The following is a 21,871-nucleotide window of genomic DNA, read 5'->3' as shown; positions in this document are numbered from 1 at the left end:
AATAAATTGAGTCTGGAGCAGCTGTGAACGAATAGTCATAATCGTCAATTCTGGGTTTCTTTCGCCCACTGCGAACCTTTGGTTTTAACAAAACAGTTGCAGTGGTGATTGGACTCTTAGTGTCACCAAGTAAACGCCTAACGGCGTATAAATTGAAACAACCCTTCAATCCGCAAGTGCACGCGTTCTTTAGAGGTTCGACAGCATGATAAACTTGATCTATTGGATTTCTCACAATGTGACACTGGCTTTTAGCATCGTATGATATCCAATGATTTTCAAGGCAAATAGAAGTAAGAGCCTCAAAAGAACTATTTGAAGAATATTTGGCTTTTGCACTGTTAGTAGGATCCTTGATTTTATCGATGATATCCTTGTTTGACCAATTGTATACATTTGGCAATATCTGCAAATCTGGATTCTGAATACCTTTAAAATTTGGGTCCTTTAAATGGCTTTTCAAATGATAAGAACCTAGATTAACGTAAGCCCGATTGGCCTCTCTCAGTTTCATCAACTGGAAGTTAATGATAGCTATTACAGCGTCATTCACTTTCAATTCCTTGCCAATATATTTTTTGAAGTCTGCGTGAATGCTTTCACTATTGTTATTGGTGGGTACACAGTTTTTGAAAGCAGCAAACCTTTTAGTCACAGCATTGATACACCCTTTACGTAAAGCAAACTTGAGGTTTTTGTCAGCGTACAAGACAAATTCACGAGCCCATGTGATCCTAAAAGTTTCATATATTTCGTCAAACTTTTCAACACTCTCGCAATTCATCAAATCCTTAACAAACTCTTTGTAAGCCTGTGTTTGTTCAGGAGTTGCGTCCGTAGTCTTAAGCCAGTCAGTAACACTTCGGTTTACGTGATTATGGCAATAGCAAATGTTAGTTCTTCTAACTTCAGAACTCTTTGAAATTGCGATTATCAAGCCAGGTTCGCGGTCGCACATAATTGGAACATTTTTTCCATAGACATCAAGCATCAATTGAGGAGCAACAAAATCTTTCCAGAAATGAAGATGTGTTCCTTTCAATTTACGGTTATGCGTCATGGCAAAAATAGGAAATATCGGCTGTTCAACAAGCTCAGTATTTTTCATTGTAACAAAGGAAACATAAAAATTTCCCACTTCAAAAGTTGTGTCATAAGATATTAGTTGTTCCAAGTCAGAATCTTCGGACGACGCTTTTAACAAACGAAGACCAAGGTTCAAAACATCTGATGACTTATTATTACTGAGAAATTTTGCAAATATGAAACTTCAAAAATTGAATCTTTTAGTGGTCCTTTTGAAAGTTGCATTAAATTGAAATAGGGATCGTTTGAAATCATATTTTCATGGTCCATCCTGTACTTAAAATTTTGAGTCTGTTTAAGGTCTCGGGCTCCAATGTCTTCTACTTCATGGTGAGACACCTTGATTTCAGGTTCAACAAATGTTTTCGATTTGAAAACGACTTCACTTTTATCTAAAATGCTATTGTAAGCGTTTCTAGGAGTCATACCTTTGCCAAGATTTTCTTTAATATTTTTTCGTACAGTTTTCATAGTTGAAGTAAAAACTCGTTGATTTTTTGTGGAATTACCATGGCAACGACGTTCTGCCAAACTTGAGTCGCCCCAGTACTGAATTAAAATAGCGACATGTTTTCTATTTTTATTATTTCGGAGTTTGAAAACAATTCTGGAGAAACCAGAATTCATTTTAAGGCTCGTTCCAGGTCTAACATAATAATATTGTCGAATAACAGGCTTTATAGGTGGCGAAATTCCAGTTGTTCTGGATAATTTCCAAAAAATTCGGTCAGAGCATATAACATCCGTTTCTTCCTCAACGGGAACTAGAAAAGCTATTATTTGTCCTCCTTTTGGAGTGAAAGTGTTAGGCAGAACAGTTCTGTAGATGGGACCACTTTGCTTTCCTTTCAAAATAGATTTCAATATCTGTTCAGCTTCTACAATCCCTAATTTATGGGAGCAATTGCTGCGGAAAACACCGAATGTCTCAACATTCATTTCAGGTATAGGATCATTATTAGTAATATATTCATCTTCACTTGATTCAGTATCAGAGAAAGGTTTATCCAGATGGTCAGTATGTGAAGTTTCCTTATGAATCACATGATTATTTCGATGGACCGTACCCATATTTTCTATGGGTCGGACAGTTGTCGGGTCTGTGGTCGTTTGTTCCGTACCACGCCCATTACCAGTCTTTACGACTGTTGGCTTCACCATTCCTTCGTAGTTCTGATGAACCATACCCAATTTTCTATGGGTTGGACATTTGTCGGGTCTGTGGTCGGTTGCTCCGTTCCAAGCCCATTGCCAGTGTTTTTGACGGTTGGCTTGACCATTCCGTCGTAGTCCTGTTGAACCATACCCACATTTTCTATGGGTTGGACATTTGTCGGGTCCGTGGTCGATTGTTCCGAACCACGCCCATTTGCAGTGTTTTTGACGGTTGGCTTGACCATTCCGTCGTAATTTTGATGAACCATACCCATATTTTCTGTGGGTTGGACGTTTGTGGGATAAGTGATCGGTTGTTCCGTACCACTCCCATTTTTAAAGTTGAAGACGGTTGGCTTCGCCATTCCGTCATAGTTTTGGTCCTCCATTTTTTTTTAGATAAAATAGCGGAAAACCTGTTTGAAAAATACAAAATATCAGAAGGGAATAATAGAAGAAGGATGCCACTCTGTATCCTCTTAATGCTTTAGTTATGTAACGTCATTCTTCCCAGGCTCACCCTTTTAGTTTGCTTTCCCGCTCATCAAACTACAAATAGGCATCGCACCGTAAGGTGGATTCTATAATTGTTTGGCACTAAGGGAACTATTTATCGCGTATGTGATTCGTTTTAGTAACCTTGCTCTAAATGTTCCGATGTTGGGAAGAGTGACGTTACACTTACCCCGCTTTGTGGTACACTTCTCTCGAAGAGAAGTATTATATACTTCTGAAAATATTTAAATATCGAAGTACTAATTCAATATAAAAACATTTCCCCTATTTCGCTCAATTTTCAATAATATAGGCAAAACCTTAAACTTGACTGAAAACAAAAAAAAATGCGAGGGAGCGGGAGTTAAATGGGGCCTAGATGGTCAAATTATAACAATGAACTAAATATTTCGGAGGGTTTCGGGTATTGCAATAAACTTTTAGACCTTTAATTTACATGCTATCATAACCTAGTGTAAACATTCTTGTAGAATACTTCATTTATTACTGTTTAGGCCTACATCAAAGTTATGAGGTAGTCTTATAGAGAGGTCAAAATCGGTTATTAAAATTTTGAAAAAGAATACAATAATTACCAAAACAATTTATTCCTGCTGGAAATATCACTGACCTTGCTTCGGGATTAACCTTAACGGCAAAATCTACAGCAAGAAGATAATTAAAGCGAGCGAGAACAAAAGAGAAAACCAAGCATCAACGTGGAAGGCGTTGCAGAGTAAAACTCCACCAGTTGCCCGGGAAGTAAAAACCAACACGAAGAAAAACAGCTACAGACGCTCAAAGAGCATACTAAATAAAACAAATATTTTTAAAATTAATTTATTTCATTCACTAAAATTGACACTGATTGATTAGCAAGTTGTTAAAATTAATAAACATTTTATTAAATGAAATTACAAAAAAAAAAAATTATATTTTCCGGGTGCATTTTCATAAAGTATTTATTAAATATTGTCTTTTGTACAGCCCTGGTTGCCACATTTAATACTACAAGCAGAAGGGAATAAGAGAGAAGGGACACACTTTATATCTCCATAATGCTTTACACTCGTAACAACAGTCTTACTAACCTCAAATCAACAACCCTTCACTGATTGGCTATCTAACTTCTGTCTTAGCTGTGACGTCACACAAGAGGGTGACGTCTCGGTTGACGCATAAAAAGTAGTTTTGTTTACAAGTTTACATTGAAGGAGATAAAAATGGCCGAATTTCATGTTGATGAGCGAAATCAAGCTGTGCAATTAATTTAGATCCACGTTAATTGAAAACATACCAAAATCAGATAATTTGAAGATAATAAATAGATGAAAACTAATTATTCTGAATTAATATTGAAAAATTAGTTTCAATAAATTACATACTTGAGGTTATAATTACACAAGAACGAAACATGGACTGCCCTAAGCCTTTGGAGAATGAAAATCTAGCAGACAAATAGGCCGCCTGATACCGCGGAGAACTTAAAGAACTATGTTTGCAGTAAATTGGTTCAAAGCTGTGTACTTGCGCAAAGTTTTCGCGGTTTTCTTGAGGTTGGTCGGACTCTCGTTACCAAAGCAGGCTCTAATGTCTCCCTTCTCTCTTATTCCCTTCTGCTACAAGTAATCAAAAATATCTGTGGGCTCACTAATCTAGCAGAGTAGTAAATGTTTTCCGATACATTAATTATTGCAACCCCCTAGAATAATTAACCAATTAAAATATTGTGATAATGTGGGCCCACGTGGGAAAAAAGGCGGTGGCACAGGGGAAATGACCAGTTTCACAATTATCTTCTCTAGTTTAAGAAATAAATGTGAATTTTCTCAGTGGTTCTTGTAAACACACTGAAAATTCAAGGGTGATGAGAGTCCAGAGATGAACTGAAATCTTTTTATTATGCAATTCTCTAGTTTAGCGTACGCCTTGCCCTGGTCAAGGACCATTTTATTTATTTGAGGCCAAGGGCTCTCGGTCAATTACCTAATGTCCTGTTTAAAAAAATATCCTTATTTCCCACCCTGAATGGGACTCTGTTCCCCACTAATACACCCTTTCGACGGGAAAAGGGGGGTTGGCATTGGCAACCCTTAGTATCGGGAGATACAGTGAGCACAAAAATAGTGCTCCCTGTAGTGTCACGTGTGTAGTGTGAGCCTCTAACCGTATTTTCGTGTTTACCCTTTTTGAATTTCCTTCTCAAAGGATCACGTGACCTCTTATTCCTCGGCTGTGCCCGGAGGTAGGTGCTCTTGAGAGCCATGGTGCCCGGCCCTTATAGCTTGCCTTCCCCCTTCTATCTTTGACACTCCTGAGTCTCCTCCCTTGATATCTCCCTGGGAGATAAGACGGGGGTTGCTCCCGTGCCGTGTTTGCGCACTCTCAGCTCCAAAACGTGTACAGCGCAGGCGCTAAAATGCGAGATGGAAGGCAGAGTTTTACCCCCGCGACTTTCCCTCTTAGACTGGTAGAAAGGGTGTATGAATATCCTTATTTACAGCTTTGGTTTTTAAACTACTGTTTAAACCCCGTAGAGCCATTCTCTTGCTCAGCGGCTCAACTTCATGATTGCGATTTTATTCTTTCTTTGTTCTTCTTGCCTCCGATGCCTCGTGTCACCCGTGTGTGAATGGATGTCAACGGCTTCGCTCTCTAATACGCTCGTTTTCTTTTTAAAAATTGGTAAATTGATAGTTATTAAAAAAACGTAAAAATATGGATTCGAGGTACAGAAAGAGGAGCAGAGAAAATTCTAAAGAATACAGGCGTGACGCTTCTAACGAATACAATAGTGAGTTAAATCTTAAATTTGTAAATTTCGTTGGGCCTTTGCATGTACACGCGTGCGGCGTGTTGGCTTGGCCACTGTTGGGCTGCTTCTGTGAAATGAAGCTTATTTATTCTAAAGTAATGTTTCTAAGGACCTAATTCTCATTAATTGATACAGATTTAATTAAAATAATATCTCTATGTGAATACAGATCTCTGGGATATAATGCCACTTATATTCTCTAACAATAATCTATGAAAGCAGTAGTATTTCTTTGCTCGTTTAAAGCCATTACAATTTTGTTTTTTAAAATTTAAATATAATTTCGAGTAGTTACATTGGATATATTTTTGAATAGATGGTTTACTCACATGGAGTATTCATATGATTTGCACCGTGAAGCCTGGCTAACTAGAGGACAAAAGCCGGTCTGCTATTGTCCTCCAGGGAGCCGGACCTTCACGTGTAAATTGTTAGAATCCTTCATGTGGGCAAACGACCTATACTAATAAATTAATTTCTATGAATTATCGTAGGACGAAGTAAGAGTAATAACACCAGAGAAAATGAAATGGAAAGACGAAGTAATAATAATAACACCGAAGAAAATGAAAGGGAAAGCCAAAGTAAAAATAAGAACACCGAAGAAAATGAAATGGAAAACCCAAGTAAGATGATCGTCTCTTTTTCATAATGCATGCATAAAATTTAAAATAAGGAAACGTAATTTGCCTTTGCAAGCTTCTTAGTTTGACGGGTGCATGAAAGCACATGTTATGAGTATTAAAATTTCTGGTTTTGAGTAGGTATTTGAGATGTTAGAGGCATGGGTTTTACGTACAGGTTCTAAAAGAAATGTCCTGTTGTCATTGAATCTAATTTGTAGTCTTTAGAGAAGCGGGGCTGATACCGGTGACTTAATTTTGACTTAAAAGTAAAACAGCCGCACCCCAACCTTGATATTTAGTAAATAGCTGCGTGTGTGAAAGAAAATAGTCTTTACAAACAATTTTTATGCGTTACCATGACAGGGTTCATACAAACCTGTAAAAATCACGGAAATAAATAGCTGAAAAAACCTCAGGGAAATTTCGAATTTTTAGGGAAATTTAAAATTTTTATGGAAATTTGTGTCAAACAGGGGCCGAGTAATTAAGCGAAATGTTCGTGAACATACCCGCCATAGGATTAATATTACACTATACTTTGGAGGCTCGTAACTCAGGTTATATTAGAGATGCGGGGATGTCCTTTGATTATGTATTAGTCCTATTTGCCCCCTCCTTCATTAGCATTTGCTCCATAGGATACTCCATATACGGGAATAACCTGGAAAATTCTGGTAAATTTGTTTTCCAAAAGTTGTATGAACCCTGCATGAAATGTTAAGAAACAAGATAAATTTTACATATTTCAGCAATTAAGGGCTAAACAATGACTGACTTGCTTGCATTATTTTTTGATTATGTAGGTGACATTCCTAATTTCCTGGGGTTTGTTGGTGTTGGAGATTTTGTCGCCCTAGAGTTGCTGAAGTGCATGGGCTATGAAGAAAGTAAATAGTTTTGAGTAGAAAACCATTTCTTTATTTCAAAATGCATGAGTAATCTGCAGTTAATGGGAGTAATACCGTAAAAATCGTCTATTAGCATTATGGGGGAAAAAAATAATTTTAGATAATGTAAGGCTTCTAATTGGTTCGTGTCATTCGCAAGATAAATTTTCTGTGTAGATAATTAACCAGCATGTTAAGGGCTAATAAGAAGCTGCGCTACTTTCTATCATTGTAAATTTAAAGTTGGAAATTTAGAATAATTTAACTAACAAGTTTTAAAGGTTTTTATGGAAAATTTTAATTTTAAATATAATTTTTATTCATGAAGGTATTCAGTGGGACCGTAATAATTACAGGCATCGGGTAATAGGTTTTGCAAGGTATAGTTCAAGATTGGAAGATCTTACGAGAGTAATAGGGAAAATTCCCGGAAATAAAATAATTTTGTCTACAGGGAACATGGAATTAAAAAAAGATGGCATTTATTCAATTTTTACTAATGAAACTTAAATATTTATACAATGTGGAAATTTTTACAGTACGCAAGAACGAAACAATCTAATATTTTGAGCAACCTGAAAATTAATACCATTAGACTACTTGCCAAAATTAAAAATAAAGAACTGAAAGAACTAATTTTAATTACACCATTGCCATCTCCAGGCCGAAATGAATTTCTCAGTTTCATTAAGCAGAATGTGGAGGGTTTTTCCTGTAAGTATCAAGCGCTTCGATAATAATCCCATTTATAGGTGCTTGGTAAAGACTAAAAAGTTACATTTGTGTGTGCTTGGTTGCAGTAAACTAATAGGATTGATTGGTTCTTATTTTAATTTTAGCTTTTCACTTGATTTCGCTAGATGAAATTCTTAAGTAAGTAACAAGGGTAAGGCTTATTCGTCTGCCCATTAAAGAGAGATGAATGAATATATACGGGATATCGAACCTACCATTCCCAGAGATGAAAAATTATAATAGAGGGCAGTCGAGGGCGCCTTTCCCATTGAACATCAAACACTACAATTAACTTAACTTCAACCATGTTATATTAACAATTCAAAACATTTTTTAGAAACGGTGACCCAGAATATGACAAACTTCCAAAACACATAACATCATTCTTATCGAGTAACATGCAGCCCACAGTTAAAATAAACGAATACGCGCCAAAAAAAAGTAATGAGAAAAAAATAATTAGCGTCGATCAGCTGAAGTCAGGGTTAAACAAAATGAACTTGGATAACAACGAAGAAGGTAATTCAAGAGATAATTTTTTAAGCAAAGAAATACTTTGAGAGTATAGTTGAAAATTTGGCAGCATATTTCCGAAAAATTAAGTATCATTTGTAAAGGCAGAAGTTCTTATTTAACGTTTCATTGATAAAACTGATGAACTACTTCGTGATGAACCTAGTGGTGTCTCAAAAAAAAATATTGAAAACAATGCTTCAAAAGAACCTATAATGAATGAAATAACAACTTCCACACAGTCAAGTTGCAAGGAAACCGATGCTGATGAACCTTTGCCTCCAAAAGGAGAACAAAATAGTAACTGGCTAAGGAGAGTAGTATTAAATTTAAACCCTCGGTTCATTGAAGAAGACTATCCCAGAATGGTAGACAAAGTAAGATTATTATTATTATTAATATTTTGAGGATTTCGTGTCTAGATTCCAAACTTAATTTCTTAGGAAAGAACATCAATGGATGTGAGATTCAGTCAATATAGAAAAAAAAAATTCTAACGGAACCTAAAAACAAAAAATAATAATTATCTTAGTTTCATTCGTTTAATTTTAACAGAAGAAAAATTCATTGAAATTTAAAGATATTGTAATTTTAAAATTTATTTCGATACAAATTTATTGGAAATTTAAAAAAAAAAATTGAACGAATTCTAAAAAAATTCTTTCAATTTTTAAATTTAAAAAAAATTATTGAAATTACTTAATTAGAAAAAATCATTGGAATTACTATAGTTTAAAAAAAATTATTTGAATATTATTTTAAAAAAATTATTTGAATTTCATTTTTAAAAAAAAATTCAATTTGATTTAATAACAATTCTTTGAATTTCATTTAAAAAAAATTTACTTTGATTTAAAAACAATTCTTTGAATTTCATTTAAAAAATTTATTCAAATTAATTAAAATTAATTTATTAAATGTCATTAAAATTAACTTAAAAAAATTATGTGAATATGTAACTGAAAATTGATTAATTTTAATTTAAAAAAAATTAATTAAATTAAAAAAAATGACTGAGTAAAATATAAAAAGAAGTTGGCTTTATCTTGACGTAAGTAAATATGAATATTTTTAAAATAAGTTGTAAAAATACTTAACTTCAATTTCTTATTTTGTACCGCAGTGTTAGTTGTTCACAAACCTAAAAAACAAGTAATGGGTAAATATACTAAATAAGTTAGATTCAACTAAAGTTAATGTTGGTGTCTTACCATATGGTTAATTATTGGTGCAGTGAAAATATTCAAAATCACGGTGGAGGCATCGAAGATCATCAGGCGATCAAAAAAGTAACTTTATTTATTTATTGTTGAAATTCCTATTTAATTATTATTAATTTAATTTTCATTAGCATCTTCGCGAATTTCTAACGGAACTTGTTCAAAAGTTGACCTTGAAGTTTATCCAAATAACCTCAATTTTGGAGGTCGGTTTAATTTAATATACAAAGTTTTATTCAATAATTAAATGATGTAAATAATTAATTATTTTAATTTATTTACATCATGTAATTACAAATGTAATAATTAATAATTATTAATTTCAGATTTATATTATTTCTTATTCGCTCCCACATTGTGTTACGAATTAAATTTCCCGCATTCAACGCGAATTCGTAAACGTTTTTTGATAAAAAGAATTGTAGAAATGCTCTTTTTATTGCAATTAATTTTGGCCTTGGTTCAACAATGGATGGTTCCTGCCATTAACAATTCCCTGAAACCCTTACAGGACATTGATTTATCCAGAATGCTGGAGAGACTACTAAAATTATCGGTAATTAAAATTAAAAACTTCAGTCTACCTTATTCCCGAGGAGTGTACAAAGGCTTAACGGTTGATTTTTAACTAAAAAATCTGGATGGGTAAAAAATGAGTCGTCTACTTATGAGTCGAAATGTTCCAATATTTTCGACTTTTAAGCACACGACGTATCATTTAAATGATCTCGCGTTAAGCCTTAACACACTTATGGGGAATAAGGTTGACTTTGAGTACTACTGTAATCGAAGAGCCAATCAGATGTGTCTAAATAAAATCTTTTACAGGTTCCTAACCATTTCATTTGGTTAATATTTTTCTACTGGTTTTTTCATTCATCAAAGATTGGTGGTAAGTATTAATTAATTAATTAATTATAATGATCAACTAATTAATTAAATTTCTATGATAACTTAGAAACGGTGAATTATTTCTGGGCCAATTGGAACATTCCCGTTCACAGGTGGTGTTTAAGGCACCTGTACAAACCGCTCCTTGGTTTTGGAGTTTCAAAACAGATGGCGTATATTGCCGTCTTTTTCGTTTCCGCATTTTTTCACGAGTATCTTGTTAGGGTCCCTCTTAAAATGTTCAGAGTCTGGGCGTTTTCTGGCATGTTATTACAGGTAATCTATAATCACATCCCCATTTACTAATTAACTACAATTAATTTAACTAAGCTTTATAAATAATTAATTTTCAGGTTCCATTTGCGTATTTTGTTAAAGCCTTTCTCCATGATCAATACGGCAGCATGGCCGTTTGGTTATCCCTTATTATTGGTCAACCACTTTGTATCTTGATGTATTACCATGATTACTACGTAATTAATTTAGCCCGAGCTAATTAATTTGACCTTTTTAAGCCCCTAAACAAAAAAATAATTAAATCTAAAAAAGGGGTACAAATTAAAAATATTAATTAATTTTAATAACAAAGAAATGGTGACAATTGTATAGATATTTACAATTAGTGAGACTCCATTTTATAATTTAATTAAACTACCACTAATTAACAATTATATTAATCATCACCTAATTAATTACAATTTTAACTCCTCCCCGTTAATTCTGTTTTGTATTTTTTTAACTAAGTGCCAAAGAAACGTTCCTTGAGATTTATAGAAAGATAAATATTGATTTTCATTGAGATTAGTTGTCCCCTGATTGCACACATTCACAAACACACGTAAGTTCTTGCCAATTATAAACCTAGTCGGTTGCAAATGGTGAACATGTTTTGTCTCTTAGTTTTTCTCCCAGTGATTGTTAAAATTTAATTAAGTCTCGTAGTTATCTTTTTTTCTACAACAATTTGTAAGCAAAGTGTTTTTTGCCATAAAAACGGAAATGATCAAAATGACATTTTTTTTACTGAAATAAATTTTTATATACCAATCTAGTTATGTTCAATTTTTTTTAATCCATCTTATTCCCGATGCATGTGCCAAGGCTTAAAACGCGATTTGAACTGCAAATCATCTTGGCCAAATGGACGCGTCGTCTGCTACAATTAGATAGTTCACACACAACATCACATGGAGGATTCATACCATTGTTTTTTTTTATTTGAGGTTTCTATGCAAATTGGGTCAGAGGACCGCGGCAAGGATGCGATTAATCAGGTTTCAGTATGTGTTTATGCAGGGAAGGAAATGGGTTTACTTTGGAGTTGCACCTATAGGGTAGGATCGCCGACATGTGTCTTATTCCCTCAAACTTTAACGCCCAGAAGCTTGGCTTACAGGAGTGCGCCACACTCCAGGCGATTCATACCATTTACACCAGAAGGTCGGGCTACCTGGAGGACAAAAGCAGACGGGTTTCTGAACTACAGGCAGCCCGGCATAACATTGTACAATATACCATTCGAAAGAAGGCACATTTCTTTTTGTATCACTAACTTTCAAGGGTAATGGGTATTATAAACCTAGCCCCTTGGAGTATTCTGTGACGACCCGACCAACTGCCCCATTGACATTTTAAATGCTGAAAATCAAAATTCCGGCTGTATTTTTGACGAGCAAACTAGTAAAAACGCTTGGAATCGATTAAATATGAGTTATAAATCATATATTCGAAGTTTCTTGAGAAATTGTTGGGAAAAACCAATTTTATTCAATGTTTTAATTTTGGTTTGTAATACCTCCCCTCCCCCTATAGTTCCCCTGCAAGAACGCTTTTCCTTTAAGCACGCAAGAATGGTAAGCAAAAATAAAATCGTTATTCCAGCTCGTAATTAAGCGTGCAAACTGAAGAAACGCTTGGAAATCATTAAATATTAATCAATAATTATGTTTATAAAGTTTTCTGGTGTTTGTACTGGGAAAAAGCGTTGATAAAATTGAAAATATTACTACTGTCATTACGGACGTACATTAAAGGCTTATACCATTAGCTGCCTCGAACTTTGGCGAGCCAACCATCCCTCTGTAGAGCTATAGCCATCTATGAACGGTTAGCAAAAACTAAAACGTTATGCCGGGTGTAATATTGACGAGCAAACTAATAAAAACGCTTGGAAACGATTAAATATGAGTTATTAATTATGTATTCGAAGTTTCCTGAGAAATTGTTGGGAAAAACCAATTTTATTCAATGTTTTGATTTTGGTTTGTAATACCTCCCCTCCCCCTACGAGTTCGCTTTTCCTTTAAGCAGACCAAAAAATGGTTAGCAAAAATAAAATCGTTATTCCAGTTCGTAATATAGGGTGCAAACTGTTAGAAACGCTTGGAAATGATTAAATATTAATAAATAATTATGTTTCTAAAGTTTTCTGGTGTTTGTACTGGGAAAAAGCGTAGATTAAATAGAAAATATTGCTACTGTCATTACGGACGTACATCAGACGCTTATGCCATTAGCTGCCTCGAACTTTGGCGAGCCTTCATCCCTGTGATTGGTTGACACGGAGCTACAGCCATATATGAAGGGTTAGCAAAAAATTAAACGTTATGCCGGGTGTAATTTTGACGAGCAAACTAATAAAAACACTTGGGAACGATTAAATGTCAGTTATTAATTATGTATTCGAAGTTTCTTGAGAAATTGTTGGGAAAAACCAATTTTATTGAATATTTTAATTTTGGTTTGTAATACCTCCCCTCCCCCTATAGTTCCCCTACAAGAACGCTTTTCCTTTAAGCAGACGAAAAAATGGTTAGCAAAATTAAAATCGTTATTCCAGCTCGTAATATAGCGTGCAAACTGGTAAAAACGCTTGGAAATGATTAAATATTAATGAATAATTATGTTTCTGAAGTTTTCTGGTGTTTGTACTGGGAAAAAGCGTTGATAAAATACAAAATATTGCCAGAGTCATTACGGAGGTACATCAGACGCTTATGACATTAGCTGCCTCGAACTTTGGCGAGCCTTCATTCCTCGGCGGAGCTATAGCCATCTATGAAGGGTTAGCAAAAAAAAAAGCGTTATGCCGGGTGTAATTTTGGCGAACAAACTAATAAAAACGCTTGGAAACGATTAAATATGAGTTTTAAATTATATATTTAAAGTTTTTTGAGAAAGTGTTGGGAAAAGCCAATTTTATTCAATGTTTTGATTTTGGTTTGTAATACCTCCCCTCCCCCTATAGTTCCCCTACGAGTTCGCTTTTCCTTTAAGCAGACGAAAAAATGGTTAGCAAAAATAAAATCGTTATTCCAGCCCGTAATTAAGCGAGGAAACTGGTAAAAACGCTTGGAAATGATTAAATATTAATGAATAATTATGTTTCTAAAGTTTTCTGGTGTTTGTACTGGGAAAAATCGTAGATTAAATAGAAAATATTGCTACTGTCATTACGGACGTACATTAGACGCTTATGCCATTAGCTGCCTCGAACTTTGGCGAGCCTTCATTCCTCGGCGGAGCTATAGCCATCTATGAAGGGTTAGCAAAAAAAAAGCGTTATGCCGGGTGTAATTTTGACGAGCAAACTAATAAAAACACTTGGGAACGATTAAATATCAGTTATAAATTTTAAATATGAAGTTTTTTGAGAAAGTGTTGGGGAAAACCAATTTTATTCAATGTTTTAATTTTGGTTTGTAATACCTCCCCTCCCCCTATAGTTCCCCTGCAAGAACGCTTTTCCTTTAAGCACGCAAGAATGGTTAGCAAAAATAAAATCGTTATTCCAGCCCGTAATTAAGCGAGCAAACAGGTAAAAACGCTTGGAAATCATTAAATATTAATCAATAATTATGTTTATAAAGTTTTCTGGTGTTTGTACTCGGAAAAAGCGTTGATAAATTAGAAAATATTACTACTGTCATAAGTGTATGTCGAGCAAACGAGAAAAACCCTAGGGAACAATTAAATAACAGTAATGAATCTCTGTAAAAACTAATTTTATGAACTATTTCATTTTGAATTAGTATACCTCCCCTTCCACAATAGTTCCCATACCCGTACACTTCCCCTTCAAGCACTCAAAGAAAAAAGGTTATCAAGTAGAAAATCTATGCCACCTCTTAATTTAACGAGCAAAGGGGTAAAATCGCTTGGGAACAATTAAGTATCAATTAAAAACGTATTTTCTAATGTTTCCCGGTATTTTCTTTGCGAAAAGTAGTTTCATGAAGTGTTTTTTTGGTAATACCATCATAATTTTGTGTACTAAAGAGTTATGAATTTCTATAAATAAATTAATAGGTTTAAATACAGTTATTTAGTCGCAGTTTTACTTTAAATTTACTTTAATATATTGTGGGAAGTCGCTTTTCTATTATTTTCTCTACATCTTTTATTTTAATTAACAACTAACGCTTAATTTATATTCATTTAGGTTAATTCATTTTCATTCAGGTTTGTCAAAGGCATACTACAGTATAAGCAGACGCATAAGCAGACGCCGTTTAATTTTCTGAGAAATTCTGAGAGTTATGCCGGGTTAGCAAAAATCCGTAGCAAAAAAAAAATTAGGTAAACTAGTATCACCCACGGAAGCTTAAAATTTAAAATGTTGTCAGGTATTGTGGAAAACTTATGACTTTTTACGCCACATCCGAGACCTCACAACACCGCTCCCGGATGGGTTCGAACCACCGACCTTTCAGTTAACAGCCGAACGCGCTAACCATTGCGCCACGGGAAGCCCAAAAATTAAATGGCCGTCAGGTATTGTGGAAAAACTTTGACTTTTTACGTCACATCTGAGACTCCACAACACCGCTCCCGGATGGGCTCGAACCACCAACCTTTCGGTTAACAGCCGAACGCACTAAGCATTGCGCCACGGAAGCTTAAAATTTAAAATGTTGTCAGGTATTGTGGAAAACTTATGACTTTTTACGCCACATCTGAGACCCCACAACACCTCTCCCGGGTGGGCTGGAACCACCAACCTTTCGATTAACAGCCGAACGCGCTAACCATTGCGCCACGGAAGCCGAAAAATTAAATGGCCGTAAGGTATTGTGGAAAAACTTTGACTTTTTACGTCACATCTGAGACTCCACAAAACCGCTCCGAGATGGGCTCGAACCACCAACCTTTCGGTTAACAGCCGAATGCGCTAACCATTGCGCCATGGAAGCTTAGAATTTAAAATGTTGTCAGGTATTGTGGAAAAACTTTGGCTTTTTACGTTACTTTTGAGATCTCACAACACCGCTCCCGGGTGGGCCCGAACCACCAACCTTTCGGTTAACAGATGAACGCGATAACCATTGCGCAACGGAAGCCCTAAAATTATATCGTCGTCAGGTATTGTGGAAAAACTTTGACTTTTTACGTCACATCTGAGACCTCACAACACCGCTCCCGGATGGGTTCGAACCACCGACCTTTCAGTTAACAGCCGAACGCGCTAACCATTGAGCCACGGGAAGCCCAAAAATTAAATGGCCGTCAGGTATTGTGGAAAAACTTTGACTTTTTACGTCACATCTGAGACTCCACAACACCGCTCCGGGATGGGCTCGATCCACCAACCTTTCGGTTAGCAGCCGAATGCGCTAACCATTGCGCCACGGAAGCCCAAAAAATAAATGTTCGTCAGGTATTGTGGGAAAACTTTGACTTTTTACGTCACATCTGAGGCCTCAAAACACCGCTCCCGGTAGGGCTCGAACCACCGACCTTTCGGTTAACAGCCGAACGCACTAAGCATTGCGCCATGGAAGCTTAGAATTTAAAATGTTGTCAGGTATTGTGGAAAAACTTTGGCTTTTTACGTTCCTTCTGAGATCTCACAACACCGCTCCCGGGTGGTCCGAACCACCAACCTTTCGGTTAACAGATGAACGCGATAACCGTTGCGCAACGGAAGCCCAAAAATTATATCGTCATCAGGTATTGTGGAAAAACTTTGACTTTTTGCGTCACATCTGAGACCTCACAACACCGCTCCCGGATGGGCTCGAACCTCCAACCTTTCAGTTAACAGCCGAACGCGCTAACTATTGAGCCACGGAAGCTCAGAAATTCAATGGTTGTCAGGTATTGTGGAAAAACTTTGACTTTTTACGTCACATCTGAGACCTCACAACACCGCTCCCGGATGGGCTCGAACCACCAACCTTTCGGTTAACAGCCGAACGCGCTAACCATTGCGCCACGGGAAGCCAAAAAATTAAATGGCCGTCAGGTATTGTGGAAGAACTTTGACTTTTTATGTCACATCTGAGACTCCACAACACCGCTCCCGGATGGGATCGAACCACCAACCTTTCGGTTAACAGCCGAACGCACTAAGCATTGCGCCACGGAAGCTTAAAATTTAAAATGTTGTCAGGTATTGTGGAAAACTTATGACTTTTTACGCCACATCTGAGACCCCACAACACCTCTCCCGGGTGGGCTGGAACCACCAACCTTTCGATTAACAGCCGAACGCGCTAACCATTGCGCCACGGAAGCCCAAAAATTAAATGGCCGTAAGGTATTGTGGAAAAACTTTGACTTTTTACGTCACATCTGAGACTCCACAAAACCGCTCCGGGATGGGCTCGAACCACCAACCTTTCGGTTAACAGCCGAATGTGCTAACCATTGCGCCATGGAAGCTTAGAATTTAAAATGTTGTCAGGTATTGTGGAAAAACTTTGGCTTTTTACGTTACTTTTGAGATCACACAACACCGCTCCCGGGTGGGCCCGAACCACCAACCTTTCGGTTAACAGATGAACGCGATAACCATTGCGCAACGGAAGCCCTAAAATTATATCGTCGTCAGGTATTGTGGAAAAACTTTGACTTTTTACGTCACATCTGAGACCTCACAGCACCGCTCCCGGATGGGTTCGAACCACCGACCTTTCAGTTAACAGCCGAACGCGCTAACCATTGAGCCACGGGAAGCCCAAAAATTAAATGGCCGTCAGGTATTGTGGAACAACTTTGGCTTTTTACGTTACTTTTGAGATCTCACAACACCGCTCCCGGGTGGGCCCGAACCACCAACCTTTCGGTTAACAGATGAACGCGATAACCATTGCGCAACGGAAGCCCTAAAATTATATCGTCGTCAGGTATTGTGGAAAAACTTTGACTTTTTACGTCACATCTGAGACTCCACAAAACCGCTCCGGGATGGGCTCGAACCACCAACCTTTCGGTTAACAGCCGAATGTGCTAACCATTGCGCCATGGAAGCTTAGAATTTAAAATGTTGTCAGGTATTGTGGAAAAACTTTGGCTTTTTACGTTACTTTTGAGATCACACAACACCGCTCCCGGGTGGGCCCGAACCACCAACCTTTCGGTTAACAGATGAACGCGATAACCATTGCGCAACGGAAGCCCTAAAATTATATCGTCGTCAGGTATTGTGGAAAAACTTTGACTTTTTACGTCACATCTGAGACCTCACAGCACCGCTCCCGGATGGGTTCGAACCACCGACCTTTCAGTTAACAGCCGAACGCGCTAACCATTGAGCCACGGGAAGCCCAAAAATTAAATGGCCGTCAGGTATTGTGGAACAACTTTGGCTTTTTACGTTACTTTTGAGATCTCACAACACCGCTCCCGGGTGGGCCCGAACCACCAACCTTTCGGTTAACAGATGAACGCGATAACCATTGCGCAACGGAAGCCCAAAAATTAAATGGCCGTCAGGTATTGTGGAAAAACTTTGACTTTTTACGTCACATCTGAGACTCCACAACACCGCTCCCGGATGGGCTCGAACCACCAACCTTTCGGTTAACAGCCGAACGCACTAAGCATTGCGCCACGGAAGCTTAAAATTTAAAATGTTGTCAGGTATTGTGGAAAACTTATGACTTTTTACGCCACATCTGAGACCCCACAACACCTCTCCCGGGTGGGCTGGAACCACCAACCTTTCGATTAACAGCCGAACGCGCTAACCATTGCGCCACGGAAGCCCAAAAATTAAATGGCCGTAAGGTATTGTGGAAAAACTTTGACTTTTTACGTCACATCTGAGACTCCACAAAACCGCTCCGGGATGGGCTCGAACCACCAACCTTTCGGTTAACAGCCGAATGTGCTAACCATTGCGCCATGGAAGCTTAGAATTTAAAATGTTGTCAGGTATTGTGGAAAAACTTTGGCTTTTTACGTTACTTTTGAGATCACACAACAACGCTCCCGGGTGGGCCCGAACCACCAACCTTTCGGTTAACAGATGAACGCGATAACCATTGCGCAACGGAAGCCCTAAAATTATATCGTCGTCAGGTATTGTGGAAAAACTTTGACTTTTTACGTCACATCTGAGACCTCACAGCACCGCTCCCGGATGAGTTCGAACCACCGACCTTTCAGTTAACAGCCGAACGCGCTAACCATTGAGCCACGGGAAGCCCAAAAATTAAATGGCCGTCAGGTATTGTGGAACAACTTTGGCTTTTTACGTTACTTTTGAGATCTCACAACACCGCTCCCGGGTGGGCCCGAACCACCAACCTTTCGGTTAACAGATGAACGCGATAACCATTGCGCAACGGAAGCCCTAAAATTATATCGTCGTCAGGTATTGTGGAAAAACTTTGACTTTTTACGTCACATCCGAGACCTCACAACACCGCTCCCGGATGGGTTCGAACCACCGACCTTTCAGTTAACAGCCGAACGCGCTAACCATTGCGCCACGGGAAGCCCAAAAATTAAATGGCCGTCAGGTATTGTGGAAAAATTTTGACTTTTTACGCCACATCTGAGACTCCACAACACCGCTCCCGGTAGGGCTCGAACCACCGACCTTTCGGTTAACAGCCGAACGCACTAAGCATTGCGCCATGGAAGCTTAGAATTTAAAATGTTGTCAGGTATTGTGGAAAAACTTTGGCTTTTTACGTTCCTTCTGAGATCTCACATTACCGCTCCCGGGTGGTCCGAACCACCAACCTTTCGGCTAACAGATGAACGCGATAACCGTTGCGCAACGGAAGCCCAAAAATTATATCGTCATCAGGTATTGTGGAAAAACTTTGACTTTTTGCGTCACATCTGAGACCTCACAACACCGCTCCCGGATGGGCTCGAACCTCCAACCTTTCAGTTAACAGCCGAACGCGCTAACTATTGAGCCACGGAAGCTCAGAAATTCAATGGTTGTCAGGAATTGTGGAAAAACTTTGACTTTTTACGTCACATCTGAGACCTCACAACACCGCTCCCGGATGGGCTCGAACCACCAACCTTTCGGTTAACAGCCGAACGCACTAAGCATTGCGCCACGGAAGCTTAAAATTTAAAATGTTGTCAGGTATTGTGGAAAACTTATGACTTTTTACGCCACATCTGAGACCCCACAACACCTCTCCCGGGTGGGCTGGAACCACCAACCTTTCGATTAACAGCCGAACGCGCTAACCATTGCGCCACGGAAGCCCAAAAATTAAATGGCCGTAAGGTATTGTGGAAAAACTTTGACTTTTTACGTCACATCTGAGACTCCACAAAACCGCTCCGGGATGGGCTCGAACCACCAACCTTTCGGTTAACAGCCGAATGCGCTAACCATTGCGCCATGGAAGCTTAGAATTTAAAATGTTGTCAGGTATTGTGGAACAACTTTGGCTTTTTACGTTACTTTCGAGATCTCACAACACCGCTCCCGGGTGGGCCCGAACCACCAACCTTTCGGTTAACAGATGAACGCGATAACCATTGCGCAACGGAAGCCCTAAAATTATATCGTCGTCAGGTATTGTGGAAAAACTTTGACTTTTTACGTCACATCCGAGACCTCACAACACCGCTCCCGGATGGGTTCGAACCACCGACCTTTCAGTTAACAGCCGAACGCGCTAACCATTGCGCCACGGGAAGCCCAAAAATTAAATGGCCGTCAGGTATTGTGGAAAAACTTTGACTTTTTACGTCACATCTGAGACTCCACAACACCGCTCCCGGATGGGCTCGAACCACCAACCTTTCGGTTAACAGCCGAACGCACTAAGCATTGCGCCACGGAAGCTTAAAATTTAAAATGTTGTCAGGTATTGTGGAAAACTTATGACTTTTTACGCCACATCTGAGACCCCACAACACCTCTCCCGGGTGGGCTGGAACCACCAACCTTTCGATTAACAGCTGAACGCGCTAACCATTGCGCCACGGAAGCCCAAAAATTAAATGGCCGTAAGGTATTGTGGAAAAACTTTGACTTTTTACGTCACATCTGAGACTCCACAAAACCGCTCCGGGATGGGCTCGAACCACCAACCTTTCGGTTAACAGCCGAATGTGCTAACCATTGCGCCATGGAAGCTTAGAACTTAAAATGTTGTCAGGTATTGTGGAAAAACTTTGGCTTTTTACGTTACTTTTGAGATCACACAACACCGCTCCCGGGTGGGCCCGAACCACCAACCTTTCGGTTAACAGATGAACGCGATAACCATTGCGCAACGGAAGCCCTAAAATTATATCGTCGTCAGGTATTGTGGAAAAACTTTGACTTTTTACGTCACATCTGAGACCTCACAGCACCGCTCCCGGATGGGTTCGAACCACCGACCTTTCAGTTAACAGCCGAACGCGCTAACCATTGAGCCACGGGAAGCCCAAAAATTAAATGGCCGTCAGGTATTGTGGAACAACTTTGGCTTTTTACGTTACTTTTGAGATCTCACAACACCGCTCCCGGGTGGGCCCGAACCACCAACCTTTCGGTTAACAGATGAACGCGATAACCATTGCGCAACGGAAGCCCTAAAATTATATCGTCGTCAGGTATTGTTAGGGTTGTAAGTCGGAAAATTTCCCGCGGAAAATTTTCCGCTCGGAAAATTTTCCGGAAAATGACCGAGCTATATTTTTCCGGAAAATTTTCCGTATTTTTCCGCTACCGGTTTTTCAATTAAAAAGTTAAAACTTTAAAATTTTTCAATTGCCTTTCTTTTCAAAACATTCATTATTTTGTTTTAGGTGAATTCGGAGGGGTAAAAAATTGTCCAAGGGCACAGAGTCTAGTGACCCCTATTTTCTATAGGAAAAGCTCACTCATTTGCTATCGCTTGCATGCATAGGGTTACTGTTTGCTCTTATGACGGTATAAGGCGTTAGAGAGTCGAGACCTAACCGTTAAGAGACCCAAGTGAAACTAAAATTATCAGGCATAAAGGATAGTGATAGTCTGCGTCATTGTAAGGGAAACGAGGTGTTATGTTGTTAATATTATTAAGTTTGTTAACCCTGTTTAAAGTCACATAATATGGGAAAATCAACCACTAATATTTGGTGTTACTTTAATAGATCTACTAAATATGGCAAAATAACTGGAGAATGTTTTAAATCTTTAAAAGTTAGATAAATTGATTCAAAGCTCACAAAATTGCTAGTTTTATAATTTTCCGATTAGCGGAAAATTTTCCG

General features: G+C 38.1%; 3 protein-coding genes, 1 long non-coding RNA gene and 1 other non-coding gene across 6 annotated transcripts; 4 read left to right on the top strand and 1 right to left on the bottom strand.

Moving 5' to 3' along the window:
* The first annotated feature begins 5,454 nt into the window (after nucleotides 1-5,454).
* Nucleotides 5,455-7,574, top strand: LOC149631199 (uncharacterized). Its single transcript, XM_089851234.1, has 3 exons — nucleotides 5,455-5,530; nucleotides 6,046-6,177; nucleotides 7,393-7,574. The coding sequence occupies exons 1-3, from the start codon at nucleotides 5,455-5,457 to the stop codon at nucleotides 7,572-7,574; spliced, it is 390 nt and encodes a 129-aa protein (XP_089707360.1).
* An 11-nt stretch (nucleotides 7,575-7,585) lies between these two features.
* LOC149631198 (uncharacterized) lies at nucleotides 7,586-8,414 on the top strand. The gene is made up of 4 exons (XM_089851233.1): nucleotides 7,586-7,778; nucleotides 7,904-7,937; nucleotides 8,137-8,318; nucleotides 8,383-8,414. Exons 1-4 carry the CDS (start codon nucleotides 7,586-7,588, stop codon nucleotides 8,412-8,414), a joined length of 441 nt encoding a protein of 146 aa, XP_089707359.1.
* Nucleotides 8,415-8,480: 66 nt separating this feature from the next.
* LOC149631197 (uncharacterized) lies at nucleotides 8,481-8,870 on the top strand. 2 transcript variants are annotated; one of them, XR_016374048.1, is made up of 2 exons: nucleotides 8,481-8,689; nucleotides 8,756-8,870. It is a non-coding gene; the product is annotated as an uncharacterized LOC149631197 (long non-coding RNA). The 2 variants fall into 2 exon arrangements; XR_016374049.1 differs by having other exon boundaries at nucleotides 8,735-8,870.
* Nucleotides 8,871-9,560: 690 nt separating this feature from the next.
* On the top strand, nucleotides 9,561-10,958 carry LOC149631196 (diacylglycerol O-acyltransferase 1-like). The gene is made up of 6 exons (XM_089851250.1): nucleotides 9,561-9,601; nucleotides 9,664-9,738; nucleotides 9,859-10,088; nucleotides 10,361-10,424; nucleotides 10,491-10,699; nucleotides 10,777-10,958. The coding sequence occupies exons 3-6, from the start codon at nucleotides 9,960-9,962 to the stop codon at nucleotides 10,921-10,923; spliced, it is 549 nt and encodes a 182-aa protein (XP_089707376.1). The 5' UTR covers nucleotides 9,561-9,601; nucleotides 9,664-9,738; nucleotides 9,859-9,959; the 3' UTR covers nucleotides 10,924-10,958.
* Nucleotides 10,959-15,984: 5,026 nt separating this feature from the next.
* Nucleotides 15,985-16,057, bottom strand: TRNAS-GCU (transfer RNA serine (anticodon GCU)). Its single transcript has one exon. It is a non-coding gene; the product is annotated as a tRNA-Ser (tRNA).
* Nucleotides 16,058-21,871: the final 5,814 nt, after the last annotated feature.

Source organism: Phalangium opilio, unplaced genomic scaffold (genome assembly GCF_054372755.1).
Source record: "Phalangium opilio isolate 3A_F unplaced genomic scaffold, DU_Popi_V2 ptg000101l_1, whole genome shotgun sequence".
Taxonomy (NCBI): domain Eukaryota; kingdom Metazoa; phylum Arthropoda; class Arachnida; order Opiliones; family Phalangiidae; genus Phalangium; species Phalangium opilio.
This window is presented reverse-complemented; position numbering and strand designations above follow the sequence as displayed.